This window comes from Hydra vulgaris, chromosome 08 (genome assembly GCF_038396675.1).
Source record: "Hydra vulgaris chromosome 08, alternate assembly HydraT2T_AEP".
NCBI lineage: Eukaryota > Metazoa > Cnidaria > Hydrozoa > Anthoathecata > Hydridae > Hydra > Hydra vulgaris.
The window spans coordinates 33,711,885-33,727,500 of NC_088927.1; the positions used below are offsets into that span (position 1 = coordinate 33,711,885).

Genomic DNA, 15,616 nt, shown 5'->3' on the forward strand with positions numbered 1-15,616 from the left:
AAACCAAGTTGTAAACGCGCAAAACGCTTTCAAATAGGTCGCAAAATTGTTTTTTTTTTTTATTCCACTAGTTGCGTACAAAGTATTTTTCATGCAATTCTGTTAAATTATATGAAAATTATGTTGTCGGTAACCAAATATCCGACTAAATATACACGAACTGTAATAATATTTACATTACCTAAGGATTTATGGGAGCACCATAGTAATCACAATATATATATATATATATATATATATATATATATATATATATATATATATATATATATATATATATATATATATATATACCTATATATATGTATATATATATATATTGTATATATATATATATATATATATATATATATATATATATATATATATATATATATATATATATATATATATATATATATATATATATATATATATATATATATATATATATATATATATATATATATATATATATATATATACATATATATACCGGACAAGCGCATTAATTGAGATGAAAGACCCAATATCTTTCAAATTTTTACTAGAATGTCAAAAAATTGATTACAATTCTAAAAACAAATGATTTTTTACTAAACCTAAGTAATCTAATCGTAAAGTTCATTTTATTGAAATATGCGCGTGAAAAAGTATCCAAGCAGAACTAAAATAATATAATTCCAATACTTTTTTAGACTTTTATTTAATTTTTAAAAACAATAATTAAATAAAAAAGTATTTTTAATTTAAATAAAGGATGTTTTGAATAGATTTTAAAAATAACAAAACGAAAATATACAAGTTTAGCTGTTAAAGAAGTGGTATTGCGTGCAATGGAACAAGGCAGAACTACAAGAGACACAGCGCATCAGTTTGAGCATACGAATTGGGCAAGAGGAAAATAGTCAAAAATAGAAATTTAATCGGTCTTATCCATTCGATTGATGGCATAATGAACTTTTCAGAATAAAAATAATATTAGTAATCATAATAAACTTAATTTTTAATAGCCGAGTAAAACTATTATTCAGCATCAACTTCTTTGACGACGTAAACCTTTAATTAACTTTTTTTTAATAAAGATTTATTGTTGTTATTGCACCGTATATAATAGTTCTGTGAATGAGCCACAGAGCTTTTTATATAGCGCAACATGATTTTACGAAAAATTGAGTAGATCCAAATAACCTAAGTATTTTATTTATAGCTTTTTCAGTAAACTTTGATTGAATTATTTGATTGAACTAAAATTGTTGTAGCGATTTATATATACATATACACACACACACACACACACACACACGCACACACACACACACACACACACACACACACACACACACACACACATTAAAATTACTCACTCATATTAACTTGATGTTACCAATGTTGTTGATTTGTTACCAAACGTTAGGTTCTAATTAACTTAAGTTTTTTTTGCAATTTTTTGAATTGTTGCAATTATAAAAAGAAATAGTATCGACAGAAACACATCAATTTAAACTTTTTTTTTTTTACGGAAACCGGTTAAGCAAGTGTTATTGTACCTAAATCTAATTGTCGTAGTGTTTTAAGTTAAAAACTATAACGACATACAATTTCCGAGTAATAAACTTTTTTTGCTTAAATAAATTTTTATGAAACAATCGATATTTTGATAACAAATAATTTTTGGAAACGACAGTAACTTTAGTGTCAAACATTTAATGAGTATAAAATTGCCTTGGTAAAAATCATTTTTAGCCCATGGGCTAGTGACAAAACTTAAAAAAATATTTTCTCTACAAAAACATTCATGCAGACTTATTTATAAGCAGAAAAAATATGAACATGCAAAACCATTAATGGAAGACATGCATATGATGAATATATATGAAATCAATATTTACCAACACCTAATTTTTATGTATAAATGTAGCAACAGCTTGATTCCAAAAAACTTTAATGATGAATTTACAAAAAATGTATACAAAAAGTATTCTGTTAGAATAAACCAATGGAATACTTATAAATTACTAAGAATTAGTAGTATTCTGAATATGGAATATCATACCGTGAACCAAAACTATGAAACAATTTTCAAAAAACAAAAACTTTAAATACGGTAAAATCGTCAAATTTCTTTAAGTTTGTAATAAAAAATGAAGTTTTTAAATTTAGTTAGATAAATAAGTTTCTTGATTTTTCGAAATGAATTTATTCTTAGTTTTTCTATGAGCTCTATGAAAAGATTGTGGTGACTTTAGTCATCCGTCCTTGTCTGTTTTTTATATATCTACTTTTTTTGTATGTAAACGTTTCTTTGTAATTATATTTCTTATTATATAAACTAAGCATCTGCGCCTTAAAGCGTTACAAGGCGAAACGATAAAAAGTATTATTTTGATAAAACCGGTACGAAACGAAACAATTTTAATACAATTTCGCAAAAAAAAGTACAAAACGAAACAAATTTTTTTTTGTTTCGTGAAAAAAACAGTACAGATCGAAACAAGCTTTACTTGTTTCGTAAAAATACGATACAAAACGATATGATATTTTTTTTCGTAAAAACGGCACGAAACTAAAGTTGTCGTTTTGTGCCTTGTCAAACCAAATTTCCGAGAGGGTACGAGAAGACGCAGATGCTTAATATAAACAGCAAATATAAACTTAAAAAAAAAAACTTCTGTTAAACTCACAAAACTGGATTTGAATATAGTTTAGAATAACATATAGTTAAGTATTGCAAAATAATATAGTATTTAACAACGTATAAAAAGTATTTAGAGAAGATTGGTATAATATGAGCATTTAAGTAATATGAGCATGCTGAAGGATTTCTATTTTACATTCAACAAAATGCCAGATGCTTTGTGTACTTTAAATTACTCTCATATATTTCTTACATAAATCTACTTAATTTAATGTGATAAGGAAGTTAAAAGCGAGTGCCTTCTAAGGTCCATCTAACCCACACTAATCCATTCTAACCCATGAAAAAACCTTTAATTTTGATTACAAAGGGATTAAAAATTATTGATTAATTTTTTCACACAAAACGGGGTTTATAAACTGTTTTAAAAACTACATTTTTTAAAAGAAATATAATTAAGAGTTTTTAACCGGAAGGTTTAGTAAAGAGGAAACTGAATTAAACGATATTGTTTACAATCCTTAATATTCATTTCGCAATTAATCTTTCCGAAATATTTCGCAATATTTCGCAATTTAAAAATAAAGCTTGTTTGCTGCTTAAAAATTTTTATTTTTTTTATTGTTTTGTTTTTTTATTTACATTAGTTTGTCGTTGTACAATTAAGTAATGATAACTTTCCCCTCCTTGACAAAAATTATACATGGTAAAAAATACCTTGTTCTTAAATACAATTTTAATTCAATGAAATAGAAAACAGTATGTAATACTATTAAGTCTGGTAAGTAAAAAATCTAATGAAAGTTTTTTTCTTGTCTTCATAGCTGCAAATTGGTCTATAACACCTTTTAAATTTAATTGTGCTACTGTTTCTGCTTCAATACCTATTAGGTTTAGTGCAGACAAAATGATTTGCGCCATTGTTGTCCTTACATGTGTTTAAATTCTTTTTAATGTTCTTAAGTATCTTATTGCAGTCATCATGCTAACATGTAATGTCAAATATAGCATAAGTGCTGCAGTTATATTTGTGACTGAGCAACTTATATCACAACATGTTGTTGCGGAGACGAATAAAATGCAAAAATGTGGAAGTTTTCAATGCGTAAAACGCGGGAAAATGTGTTAAGTGCGGAAAATATCCCCTGACCCTAACCTTGTCGCTGACCCAACCCAAATACTTGTTCAATGATGGTAGATTTAATCTTCTTAGTCTTTCTCAGTATTAAAGATACCTCTAGCTGGAACCCTATTTTGTTGCTTTACGTTGAGCTAAGGTTTTATCAGTTTTTAAATAGACAGTTTGTATTTATGATATACAACTTATGATAAAGAAAGCCATGTTGGTTTGTAGCAAACATGTTATTATTGTTAATGTGTTTTAGGATTTTGTTTATAACAAGTTTTTGATTTTTGCAGACAATAGAGGTTAGGGAAATAGATCGATAGTTATAAGCAAGTAATTTATCTTTTTTTTATCCATTTTTTTATAGACCGAACTAAAATTCGTTAATTTCCAGAGAGTGGTTAGAGTTGGTGAGAATGGTACTTCAGAGGATTTATGAAAGATTTTTGTTACTGGAAAAAAGATTCATAGGGACTTAGATCAGTATGTTTTCTTAAAAATATCTGAAATAGAAAAATCCAAGTTGTCATTATAGGGTAGGGTGATGCATATCGGGACAGCAGGGCATAACAGGACAGTTATACCTGAAGCCTTATATCTAAGCTAAAAATTATTTAAAATTTTTTTGATAAAACATTTTAAACTATTGTGCTTTATTATTGTAAAAAAAATTACTTATAGAAATAGCAAAATGCATTAAAAGTACCAAAATGCATCAGTAAGTTTGCGAAAAACAAAATTTGCGTATTTTCCTAAGCGATACAACGACAAAAGATTTATCTTGAACTATTACTTTATTTATAAAAAATTTATACTTTTCAGACAGTATCTTTTATCCATTTTTAGAATCTGGTTTTAAAAAGTTATTTGGAATCGAACTTTTTGAATAGTATTTATTTCAGTAAAATGACTTCGGTGGGGCATATCGGGAAAACAAGTTATTTTTATAATTGAATATATTACTACTCTTTTCACGAAAGTTGCTTGCTGTTTACTGTTTGATGATTTTATTTTTAATCTAAAATATTATTAGTAAAAAATTCAAAGAAATTCTTATTTTTATAACTTAACTTCGATTATTAATAGTGTTTAATGTAAACAAATAAGGTAAGAAATGATATAAGAAAGATCAATCATTCAAAATGGGATGAAATGCAGTTTTAGCTGTGAGTAAAAAAGAACTTAGAACTAGAAAAGCTGCTGATATATATAGCATATTTCAGTTTGCTCTACATTGGCATATTACTAATAAGCCAGCTCATCAAAAATGTTGCTAAATAATTTCAGGATATTTTATGTGTGATTTATGTGGTCCATAAAATTTTTTGTTTAATTTCAAATTTAGTTGTAGTTAGCAATTTGATGATATATAGGTTAGAGTAAGGCGGAGACATTTTATTATAAAACACAAAAAAAATTATTTCAACTGTTATTTCTTTTTTGTGGTATATGGGTGTAAGGGCGTGTAGTTTTTATGGGTATGTTACTTTTTTAAAGTTTAATGTCTGAACATATTTTGACAATAGATAGCCTTCATTTTTCATCATTTTTAAAGCTTTAAAATTGACGAATAACTGCTGCTTCTTATCTGTCCCGTTTTGCCCCACCTACTTCAAAATGTAAAAGTTTTGCTGGTTTAGATTTTCGATATTTTGGTTGACGTGACTTGTTTTTAGGAATTTTTTTTGTTTTTTAATTTTTTTATATCAATGAATTTTATGAAAATTTATAAAAAACAGTGCTATCTATGATAAGTTTATCCGCAACTAGCATTTGTTTCTTAAGTGTCCCTATATGCCCCGCTCTACCCTACGTTCATTCAGGTTTAATATCACTTTTATTTAACGATGGAAAATATTCAGAGTAGGGTATTGCGATATCACTACCGAACTATTGAAGTATCAAAAAATACCGAACTATCGTTAGTAATGATATTGAAAGTGCAATATCAAAAAACTCAATTTCAATATCGAGTGTTTGAAAGTGGAAACAATTTTTCCAATAACGGAAGTTGCTCCCATCACTACCGAAGTCCCTTTTGCCACTACCAAACTCAATAACAATTAAAAAAAAAATTGGTAATAAAATTAAATAATTAATTGTGAGAATAACATTGTTTTATTATTTTGAAGAAAGTGACATCTTAAGAGTTGATAATGCCAAGAGTTGATAATATATTTCTCACAAGTGTTGGAGACTTGAGTTTGAACTATATTTATTTTTACTAATAAAATATTAAAAAAAAATGTAATTTTGATCAAGCCTTGATTCGTATTATGTCTCTGGGAAAATAAAAACCAATTTAAAAATCTTAATTTTTTTTGAAAAATTTCAAAACGGTGGAGTGTTGTAAAAAATATGAACAATCATTTAAGATAATATATTTTGTTTTGTAGGCATGCTAACTAAAAGAGGTGTTTTTCTTTTGATAGTGGTGATAATTTAAGTTTACACTATTAAACACTTTCAAAAGATACTGTTAAATACCGAACTTTTGAAAGTGTTGATATTTGAAAAACTTACTTTCAAATTCAATATCATAACTTCGGAATGACTGGTTATTAATACCGATCAGAATATAATACCAACTTTTCTCACAATCCCTTAATTCAGAGCTTTAAAGCGTAAACGTAGATTTGAATTAAGAGTTCAGAAGATTTGTTATATTAGGAAGAGTTTCAATATTTTTGCCTAAAGTATCTTTGAGAGAACCAACTCAATCTTTATTTTTTAGCTGTTTGATAACATTGAAAAATAAATATAGCATATCTTATTGAAGAAACTAAAAACTTTTTTAATATAATTTGTTTAACTGAAAGTTGGATTAATTCGACAAGTTTTGTTAACACAAGTTTTCATCTTCCTCACTTTGAATTAATCTCTTTGGAGAAGCAAAATAATAAATGCGATGGTGGAATTCTTATCTATGTAAAGATTGTGCATTGCTTTAGGAATGATTTAAGTGTTTTGACGGTGATAAAGAAGTTTTAACTATTGAAATTCTAATCAATCATACAAAAAATATTTTAAGAAAACAAAACAAACAATTAACGTTCAAGAAACATTTCCATAACGTTCATATGGGTTTGTGTAACGTTTGCAGCGAATATTACGCGAACCTTTATGAACATTATGGCAATGTTCCTTGAACGTTGAATGTTAATTGTGTATACACAGTTTTCCAGAATTTTTACAGAACTTTCATAAAACGTGCTGAAATGATCACAAACTTCGTCGAAAGTGCTAGAACGTTTTGTGTTAGCTGGGTAACTGGTTTGTATAAAAAAAAAAACTCGAAAATTAAATATATGGAATGGGCTAAAAACGAAGGTTTATTTGAGGGCTGGGTTGCACTGGAGGATAAACTCAAATATAAAATTTTGTTTATAATACACTATATATACAAATGTTATATAATTGAACAAAAAAAAAGTTTATACGTATAAATTAAAACATTTATATTAGATTATATACATAAACTTAATACAAACGTGAGATAAAATAACTGTATATAAAACTAAATTTTAAAAATATGAACATAAGACATGTGCCAGAAAAAATCTGCGCATGTTCTGATGTGGTGTTTACGGAAATCGTGCATCATTTTAAAAAGCTAATTGTTTTAAAATGTCATTCTATTTAGACACTAGATAATCGGTCTCGAGTCTCGATTTCTCGTCTGGTATCGGTGCGATACCATACATTATCGGTATCGAAATCACGCGATAGAGGAGACCGGGGCTAGTTGGCTCGGTTTTTATTCTATGAGCTCTGTAGCCCTAACAGTACATTTTTTTAAAATAATAAAGTGTAGTCTTAAAGAGTATGGATTAGGGTATCTTATAAAATTTGCATTCATTTACAAAAAAAAATTCTTGGGGCCTTTCCGGACCCTCAAAAAAAAAAAAAATTTGCGCCAACTTACCCCACCACGGGGTAAGTTGGCGCAAACTATAAAAATGATTATTAATGCACTATTAAGTGCAAAATTAATAGAAATTTTTTTAAAATTAATTTTTGCATCAATTTTATCCCAAAATTTAATATTACTTTTAGCTGGTACCAAATATTAGTCCGTATAAAAGCCAAACAGTAACCCACCTTTTATCTGTGGAAAAAAAAAACTAAACAAAATTTTTTTTTAATTTTTTTGTAAGAATAAATATTTTCAATATTGTTAAAAATAAAAAAAATAAAAAAAAATAATTTTATAAAAATAAATATTTTTTTCCATAGTACTTACCCCGTAAAAAATTTCTCAACTTACCCCGAAAGCTTTTTTTTTAATAAACAGTCTATAGATCCTGAAAAACGGCAGCTTTGAAAAAAAAGTCTGACTGGATATAGTAAACCAATTGTGACTGGAACTTTTACAATAATTTTTTTTTCATACGACTAAATATTTTCTTTGTAGAGTAAAAAGGAAGCGATGTTCTAAAAGTTACGTTTTTGTTCAAAAAACGTATAAATCTCAATATCTCCCATGCGCATGTGCAAATCCTGACAATACTACAGTGAATGATGAAATGGTCAATGAGGAAGTTTCTGAGTAATTTTTGTCACTTTCTGATGAAAGGCTCTAAAGATAAACGCAGTTCGTCAACTTACCCCTGCGGCCAACTAGCCCCGGTCTCCCCTACTGGTATCGAAAGTATCGTTAATGTTGGTACTGTTTGGTATCGTTTGGTCTCGATGCGATACTTTACAGTATCGACTTCGAGATCATGCATACCGGTATCGAAAGTATCGGTTATGTTGGTATCGTTTGGTATCGCTGCGATACCATACAGTTTAGATATCGAGATCACGCGATACTGGTATCGAAAGTATCGGTTATGTTGGTATCGCTTGGTCTCGGTGCGATACCTTACGGTATCGATATCGATACTAATATCAAAAGTTATCGGTTATGTTGGTATTGTTTGGTACCGATAGTATCATTTGGCATTGCAACTCAGGTCATCATGAGAACTTCCATGTTATTTTTATAAACGATTTGTAATTTGAAATAGTAAATTCGTATAATTAATGAAATATATATATGGCTCATTTATTATAAAAAAAAATTCTCTAAGCTGGTTGTATGACATCATGTTTATCATTTAATTTCTCATCTGGTATCTTTGTTTTAATTTTACTAATTGTGTGGTATCACTTCTGTATTTTAATTTCTTATCTGTTATCCTTATTACAACTTTTTCTACCGTGATTAAAAGGAAAGAAAAGATTTTTTCAACATTTATTTTTATATGAAATTTTTACAAATTATTAAATTACGTTAAACAGTGTGTAAAGGCGGACAAAAAGGTAAGGGAGGGGGGGGGTGGTATTCGGGGTAACTACCCCCTTCCCTTACTTAAGAAAAGCCAAACTTCAAAATATTATTGATAAAATTAAAAAAATAAGAAAAAATTAAAAAAAATTTATATAACCATTCAATATATTTATTATTACTAACTATCTTATAACCTTTCTAAAATCATTCTAAATATCAAATGAAACTGTTGTTTTATTTTGAAAAAACGCAAACCTTATTTTTTATATTTTTTTTGGTCCGACTACCCCCTTAGAACAATGACCTGGATCAGCCCCTGCAATGTGTAATTTTCCATGTCGTTATTCCAACTCTATCGAATTTTTATTCCATTCAAGCGAAAATTTTCTGTGCGGATATAATCTCCAAGGGAATAGTTTTGCAATCATTAAAGAATGTTTTTCATATAATTCTTGAAAGAAAATTGCTTGTGATGCAATGGTTAATGATTATTCTAAACGAGTATTAGAAATGGTTGTTCAAAGGGAATTAGTTTTGTAACTATCATTAATTAGAGTTTTTCATATAATTCTCCAAAGGGAATTGCTTGTGATGCAATCGTTAATAATTATTCTAAACGCTTATTAGAAATGATTGTTCAAAGGGAATTGATTTCGTAACAGTCACTACAGTTATTTTAATTTAATTAATTGTGTAATATCGCATTCATATTTTAAATTCTCTTCTGGTATAGTTACTTTAATTAAATCTCTCGTGGTATTGTAATTCTCGCTTAGTTCTGTGTTCAACATTCAACAACTAAACTTTAGTTATAAACAATTAAACATAAGTATAATTTTAGTTTTAAACAATTAAACATAAGTATACTTTAGTTATTAAAGAAAACTAATCTTCACTCGTTATGCCTTTTACAACATCTTTAATCTGGGATTATTTCAAGAAAAATATAGGTAAGCACTACTTACTAAGTATTTTTTATACTTTATCTCAAAAGTTAATTGCCGACAATTTCGGGAAATAATTCTAAAATTAATTACTGGCAGAACTATTGCTACATATAATAACTTAACTGTCATTCTCGTACGTTTGCGTGGCCAAGCGGATAAAGTTATGGCATGTACGCGCGGAGTTCTGGGTTCAAGTCGTACGCGCGGAGTTCTGGGTTCATGAGAATATAAGATTTTTTAATTTTTTTTTAACTAAAAATGCAGGTTTTTTTCTACATTTTTACGTTATAACTATTATTGTTTATTAACTATTAAGATTTGAAAAAAAATTAATTTAATTGGTGGAGCAATAATTCATAAATCGCAAAGCACAGTGTGCTAAATTGATGGCCAGGTTGTATGCCTGCCCACTCTGAATTTGTTTTTGTTTCATATAAAGATACCTAGTAACTAATTGTAAAAAAAATAAATTAAGTTCACACCTAATCAAGGGTCTTTTTTTGGTAATAATATTTTTGAAATTATTTAACTCTTTTGACATTTTTTAGAGGTAAAATTTACAGTAAATACCCCCAAAACTTAATTTTGCCTCAGGCCACAAGTGAGTTCGAAGCGTCCCGGCTCTGTTGTTTTTAATAAAAATAAAATAATAATAAAAAAGTAAAATCATTTTGTTTGTTATTAAACTGTATTTTACATTTTCAGGAGAACCTGCTCTGTGTAAAACTTGTGGAAATAAGCTTGCAACAAAGCAAGCAAATACTACTGGCTTGCGAAAGCATATTCAAACACAACATGGGAAGTTATTCATCGAACTTCAAAAAAAAGAAGACGAGAGGAGATCACAAGTAGATGAAGAACTAAACGTAATCGAGGCAGGTGCTTCTGGATCCGCAAAAGATGTAGCCTTCAAAACTCTCACTCTCCCGAAAAAAGCGATTACAAAAAAGTGGCCACTTCAAGATCGGCGTCAATTAGTAGTTGATCATGACATCATTACTTTGATTGCTACTGAGTGCTTGCCGTTCAGTTTTGCTGATTCTGAAAATTTTAAGAGGTTTATGAACAAAATATTACCAAATGCCACAATAAAACATTCAACGACTTTCTCAAAAAATAAACTCCCTCAGCTTTACCATACACTGAAGGTAGCAATGCATGAAGTTATGGAAAAAGAGCTCATAGATCTTAATCAGGTTGCCATAACCACCGACCACTGGACATCAAGGGCAAATGATTCATACATGTCCGTGACATTACATTATATCTCGCCAGACTTTGCCCTAAAAAAATTTACATTAGAAGTGTGCCTATTTAAAGAGCGACACACTGGTATCAACATTGCAAAAGCACTTGATAACACAATCTCATACCCTGAATCATTAAAAAAAGTACCTAATAAACTGTGTGTTATTGATCAGGCATCAAATATGGCATGTGCTCTAAACAACAGTGTGTCTTTAATAACTAAAGAAGAAGGTTCTGTTACATGCAGTGATCACAAACTCAACACTGCACTTCAAAGAACAGTTGAGGGTACCCCGGAACTGAAAGATGCTTTTCTTAAAGCCAGCTCACTTACTACCAGGCTTCACAAATCTACAGCCTTCAGTGCTTCGTTGAAAGATGCTTGTTCTAGGTTAGATGTGAGTTATCTCAAAATACCCTCCACAGTAACCACGAGATGGAACAGCCATTACGATATGCTGCACGTCATGCTTCGACTGAAGGTTCCACTCATATACTTACGCGATACAGAAGGTGATGATTGGAAGAAAACCGTACCTACAGATGAACAGTTCTTACTCTTTGAAGCTATTGTTCCAGTGCTTAAATCTGTCAAAGAATTATCAGTTTTTTTATCTTCTGACACAGAGATCCGAATTGACATGTCACTGTGGAAAGTAACAGCACTCATCAACTTCATCGAGAAAGAAAAAAATAATTATGTTACTCATGGAAACAACAAATTAGTAGAAAAATTTTTGGAGGATTTATTATCAGAACTAAATAAGAGATTCCCAGACAAAGGCCGTAAATTACCCGCATTTGCACTAGGACATTACCTTCATCCATTTTTTCGTGGACATCTTGATGTTGACGATAAAAATATTCAAAAACTGGTTGAAAACCATCCCACAACCAAAGAATACTTTGAGAATTCTTCATTGTCTGTCTCAAGCTCCAGTAGTAACAACGGTAGTAACGATTCCGTTCCTGATAATGCACAAGGTTGGGAGGAAAATGAGTACAATATTATTTTATCAAAGTATAAGGAAGATACTAATTCACATCATATACACGAAAACCCTCCTATTAAACTTGAAATGGAAAAATACCAAAAAACAATAAGATCCAAAAATGCAGGAAAAACTGACACCTTAGCATGGTGGAAGCAGCATGCAGCGGAACTTCCTATCCTTTCGGGTGTTGCAAGATCTTGGTTGGCAACTCCACCAACCTCTGCATCATCTGAAAGAGCATTTTCTGCTTCAGGCCTTGTCATCACTGATCGTAGATACAATCTCGATAGTGACAAGGCAGATAAGCTCGTATTTATAATGCAGAACTATTCCGCTCTTGAAAGTTACATTAAAAAATGGCCAATCGAACAAGAAAATGAAAGTGATATAGGACATGAATCAGACTTATCTTTGCCAATATTAATAGAAGAAAATCCTAAAATACCAACGAAAGTACGGCAAAGAAAAAAACAACGAATGGACAATAGCCAAAGTATTGTAGATTATTAAAAAACAATAACTAAATCTCCAAAAATTGTACTTGTATTTTGTTAATAAAAAATTCAATAAGTTACATTTTAATTTTTTGTTTTATTGAGAGTCTCGATTCGAGACCATGCGATACTTTACGATTCTTTTCATTATCGGTATCGTTTGGTATCGAAAGCGATACTGATAGTATCGACATTGGAACATAAGCGATACCACACGATACGAGACCTTCCTTCTCGGTATCGAGTGGTATCGAACCGATACTGATTGTATCGACATTAGTATATAAGCGATACCACGCGATACGAGACCATTCTTCTCGGTATCGACTTATACGATACCGATTATCTAGTGTCTAATTCTATTAGTGTTATTCAAAATTTAAACAACTCCGTTAGCAAAAAAATTAGTTTTAATTGAAATGTCATTAAATCAAGATAAGAAGCGAGAAAAAATTTTGCATTTTCTCTTTGAAAATCCTGTTGTATCAAACAAAACAATTTCTAAAGAGTTGCAAATTGCTTTGAGAACAGTGCAGAGCGTTGTGAAACAATTTAAGTACACTGGTACAATCAAAAGGAAATCAGGAAGTGGAAGAAAAAATTGTTCTGTTAGACGAGATCTTGGTATAAAAGTGAAATATGCCTTAGACAGAAAACCGGAGATTTCTGTTCGAACTTTAGCAAATAAATTTAATTGCTTCCGCTATACGAAGAGTAAAGAGAAATTGTGGCTATAAATCTTATAAAATAAAAAAATTCCTTGTCGTGAAGAAAAGCAAGAAAATGTCGCAATTTGTTGTTCAAAGCTGCTCTATAAAAAATTATGTGCCAAAAAATCTTGTTTAATTATTCCATGCTTTATATAAGGTTACTTTCTATATATATATATATATATATATATATATATATATATATATATATATATATATATATATATATATATATATATATATATATATATATATATATATATATATATATATATATATATATATATATATATATATATATATACATATATATATATATATATATATATATATATATATATATATATATATATATATATATATATATATATATATATATATATATATATATATATATATATATATATGTTTGTGTGCCACTAAACTTGAAATCAATTTTTGAAAGCTTTTTTCTCAACCAATTTTGCTCAAATTTTGCACACTTAATCATTTTCGATGACAATACAAGGAAATGGAAAAATTTGACCAAAAAAAGTTAATTAAGTTAACAAAAATTTAATTTGTATTTCCCCATATATTTTATTTATTTGATATGAATTGCGTATTACGTCACAAAAATCATTAATTTGCAAATTGTTTGCAGTTTCGAAGACATTAAAGCGCAGCGATTCAAAACCTATTGTTTTAAGTTATTAAGTAATAAGTCTTAAGTTATTAAGTTAAAAAAGAAAAATTTAGTAAAAACAGTAATTTTTAAATTAAAAAAAAAAAAAAACAGTAATTTTTCCTTCTACAAAAGATAACAAAAAAAGAATTTCTAGGCCCAATAGAATTCTGCTTGCATAAAGCATGGATTTGAAAAAAGAATTTTTTTTTGATTTACTAGTTGATGATGAAACTTATTGTGCTGCATATTTCCAATCTCTTCCAGAACACCAATATTATTCAGTAATTAATCGCAATTTAGCATTATGTCACTACTCTGGGACAACTTTAAACTGGCTTAAAGAATATAAAGTAGATTTCATTGAAAAACACTGCAATCCACCAAATTGTCCCGAACTATGTCCAAGCGGCCAATATCTTTCGATATTGACCGCTTGTCAAAAGAAAATTAAGGTTCAATGTAAAAGAAGTCAAAAACATTAAAGACATCAAAAATAAATGAATTAGAGCTACTAAGAAAGTCCAGCCGAAGACTGTGCAAAAGCTGATGTTGACTATAAAACGCAAAGTGCGTGCGTTCTCACGTGCAAAACTTCACAAACTTTCTTAAGTGAAATTTAAGAATATTAATATATGTACTTTTAAAATATATATAACATTCATTATCGAAGTACTATAGTTAAATAAATATTCTTTTAAATGTTCGCGCAGATTTTTTCTGGCACATGCCTTACACACTATACATACAGTTTCTCATAGGTAGATCAAGGTGTAGTGAAAATATAAAATGTGTAATATTGATATGTGATAGCAACAAGTATAAATGATTAAATTTAATTATGTTGAAATAAGGCGAGAGACTCTTTGCCAGATAACAATGCCATGACTACGTAATGCATAGTAATACAACATAAAGATCCCACATACCATGAATAGCACGATCACTACCGCATTGAATAAATTCCATATTTTTTCTTATTTATGTTATTCTTAATTATTCTTAATTGTTTTTTATAATGATTCATCTTGTCTTATAGTTTTTGAACATGCTTATCAATAATCATAATGTCAGTTGAATGATAATTTGACCATTAAGTTCCTGCATATTGCTATTGATCAATCAATAACTTTACTTTTTCATATTAGGTTTTCCAAGCATTTAAATCATTTTCATCTCTGTTTGTTTAGATAAGACACCAATACTTAGTTCAAAACATTTGACTCATTTCCAATCTCTGCTTGTTCAATAAGACAACATTAATGCCAAGTCAAATAGCTTTTTACGCTTCTTTTAGGGTCATAATATTATTATTTAATTGATCTGTCTAATTGATTTAAACTAACTTTTAAAAATATTTACTCCTGTGCTTTAATAAGTTAATGTTTGATATTCATAAATGTATATATATATATGCATTTATAAATGTCAAAAGTCATTGAAAATATAAATGCCATCATTTAAAGCATCCGTGGCACAGTGGTTAGAGCTCTGGCTCATAAAACCATTTGAATTAAGGTTTAACGCCGGCTCTATTCCA

The 15,616-nt window shown here is 28.8% G+C and overlaps 1 protein-coding gene across 1 annotated transcript in view; it reads left to right on the forward strand.

Annotated features, from left to right (window-relative positions):
• The first annotated feature begins 9,855 nt into the window (after window positions 1-9,855).
• LOC100204210 (polycomb group RING finger protein 3) overlaps window positions 9,856-15,616 on the forward strand; it is a 12,095-nt gene continuing 6,334 nt past the window's right edge. Inside the window, exons 1-3 of the mRNA XM_065802663.1 lie at window positions 9,856-9,968; window positions 10,671-12,716; window positions 14,299-14,531. Coding sequence (XP_065658735.1) covers window positions 9,920-9,968; window positions 10,671-12,716; window positions 14,299-14,531 — 2,328 coding nt within the window. The 5' untranslated portion in view covers window positions 9,856-9,919. The remainder of the gene's footprint in view (window positions 9,969-10,670; window positions 12,717-14,298; window positions 14,532-15,616) is intronic.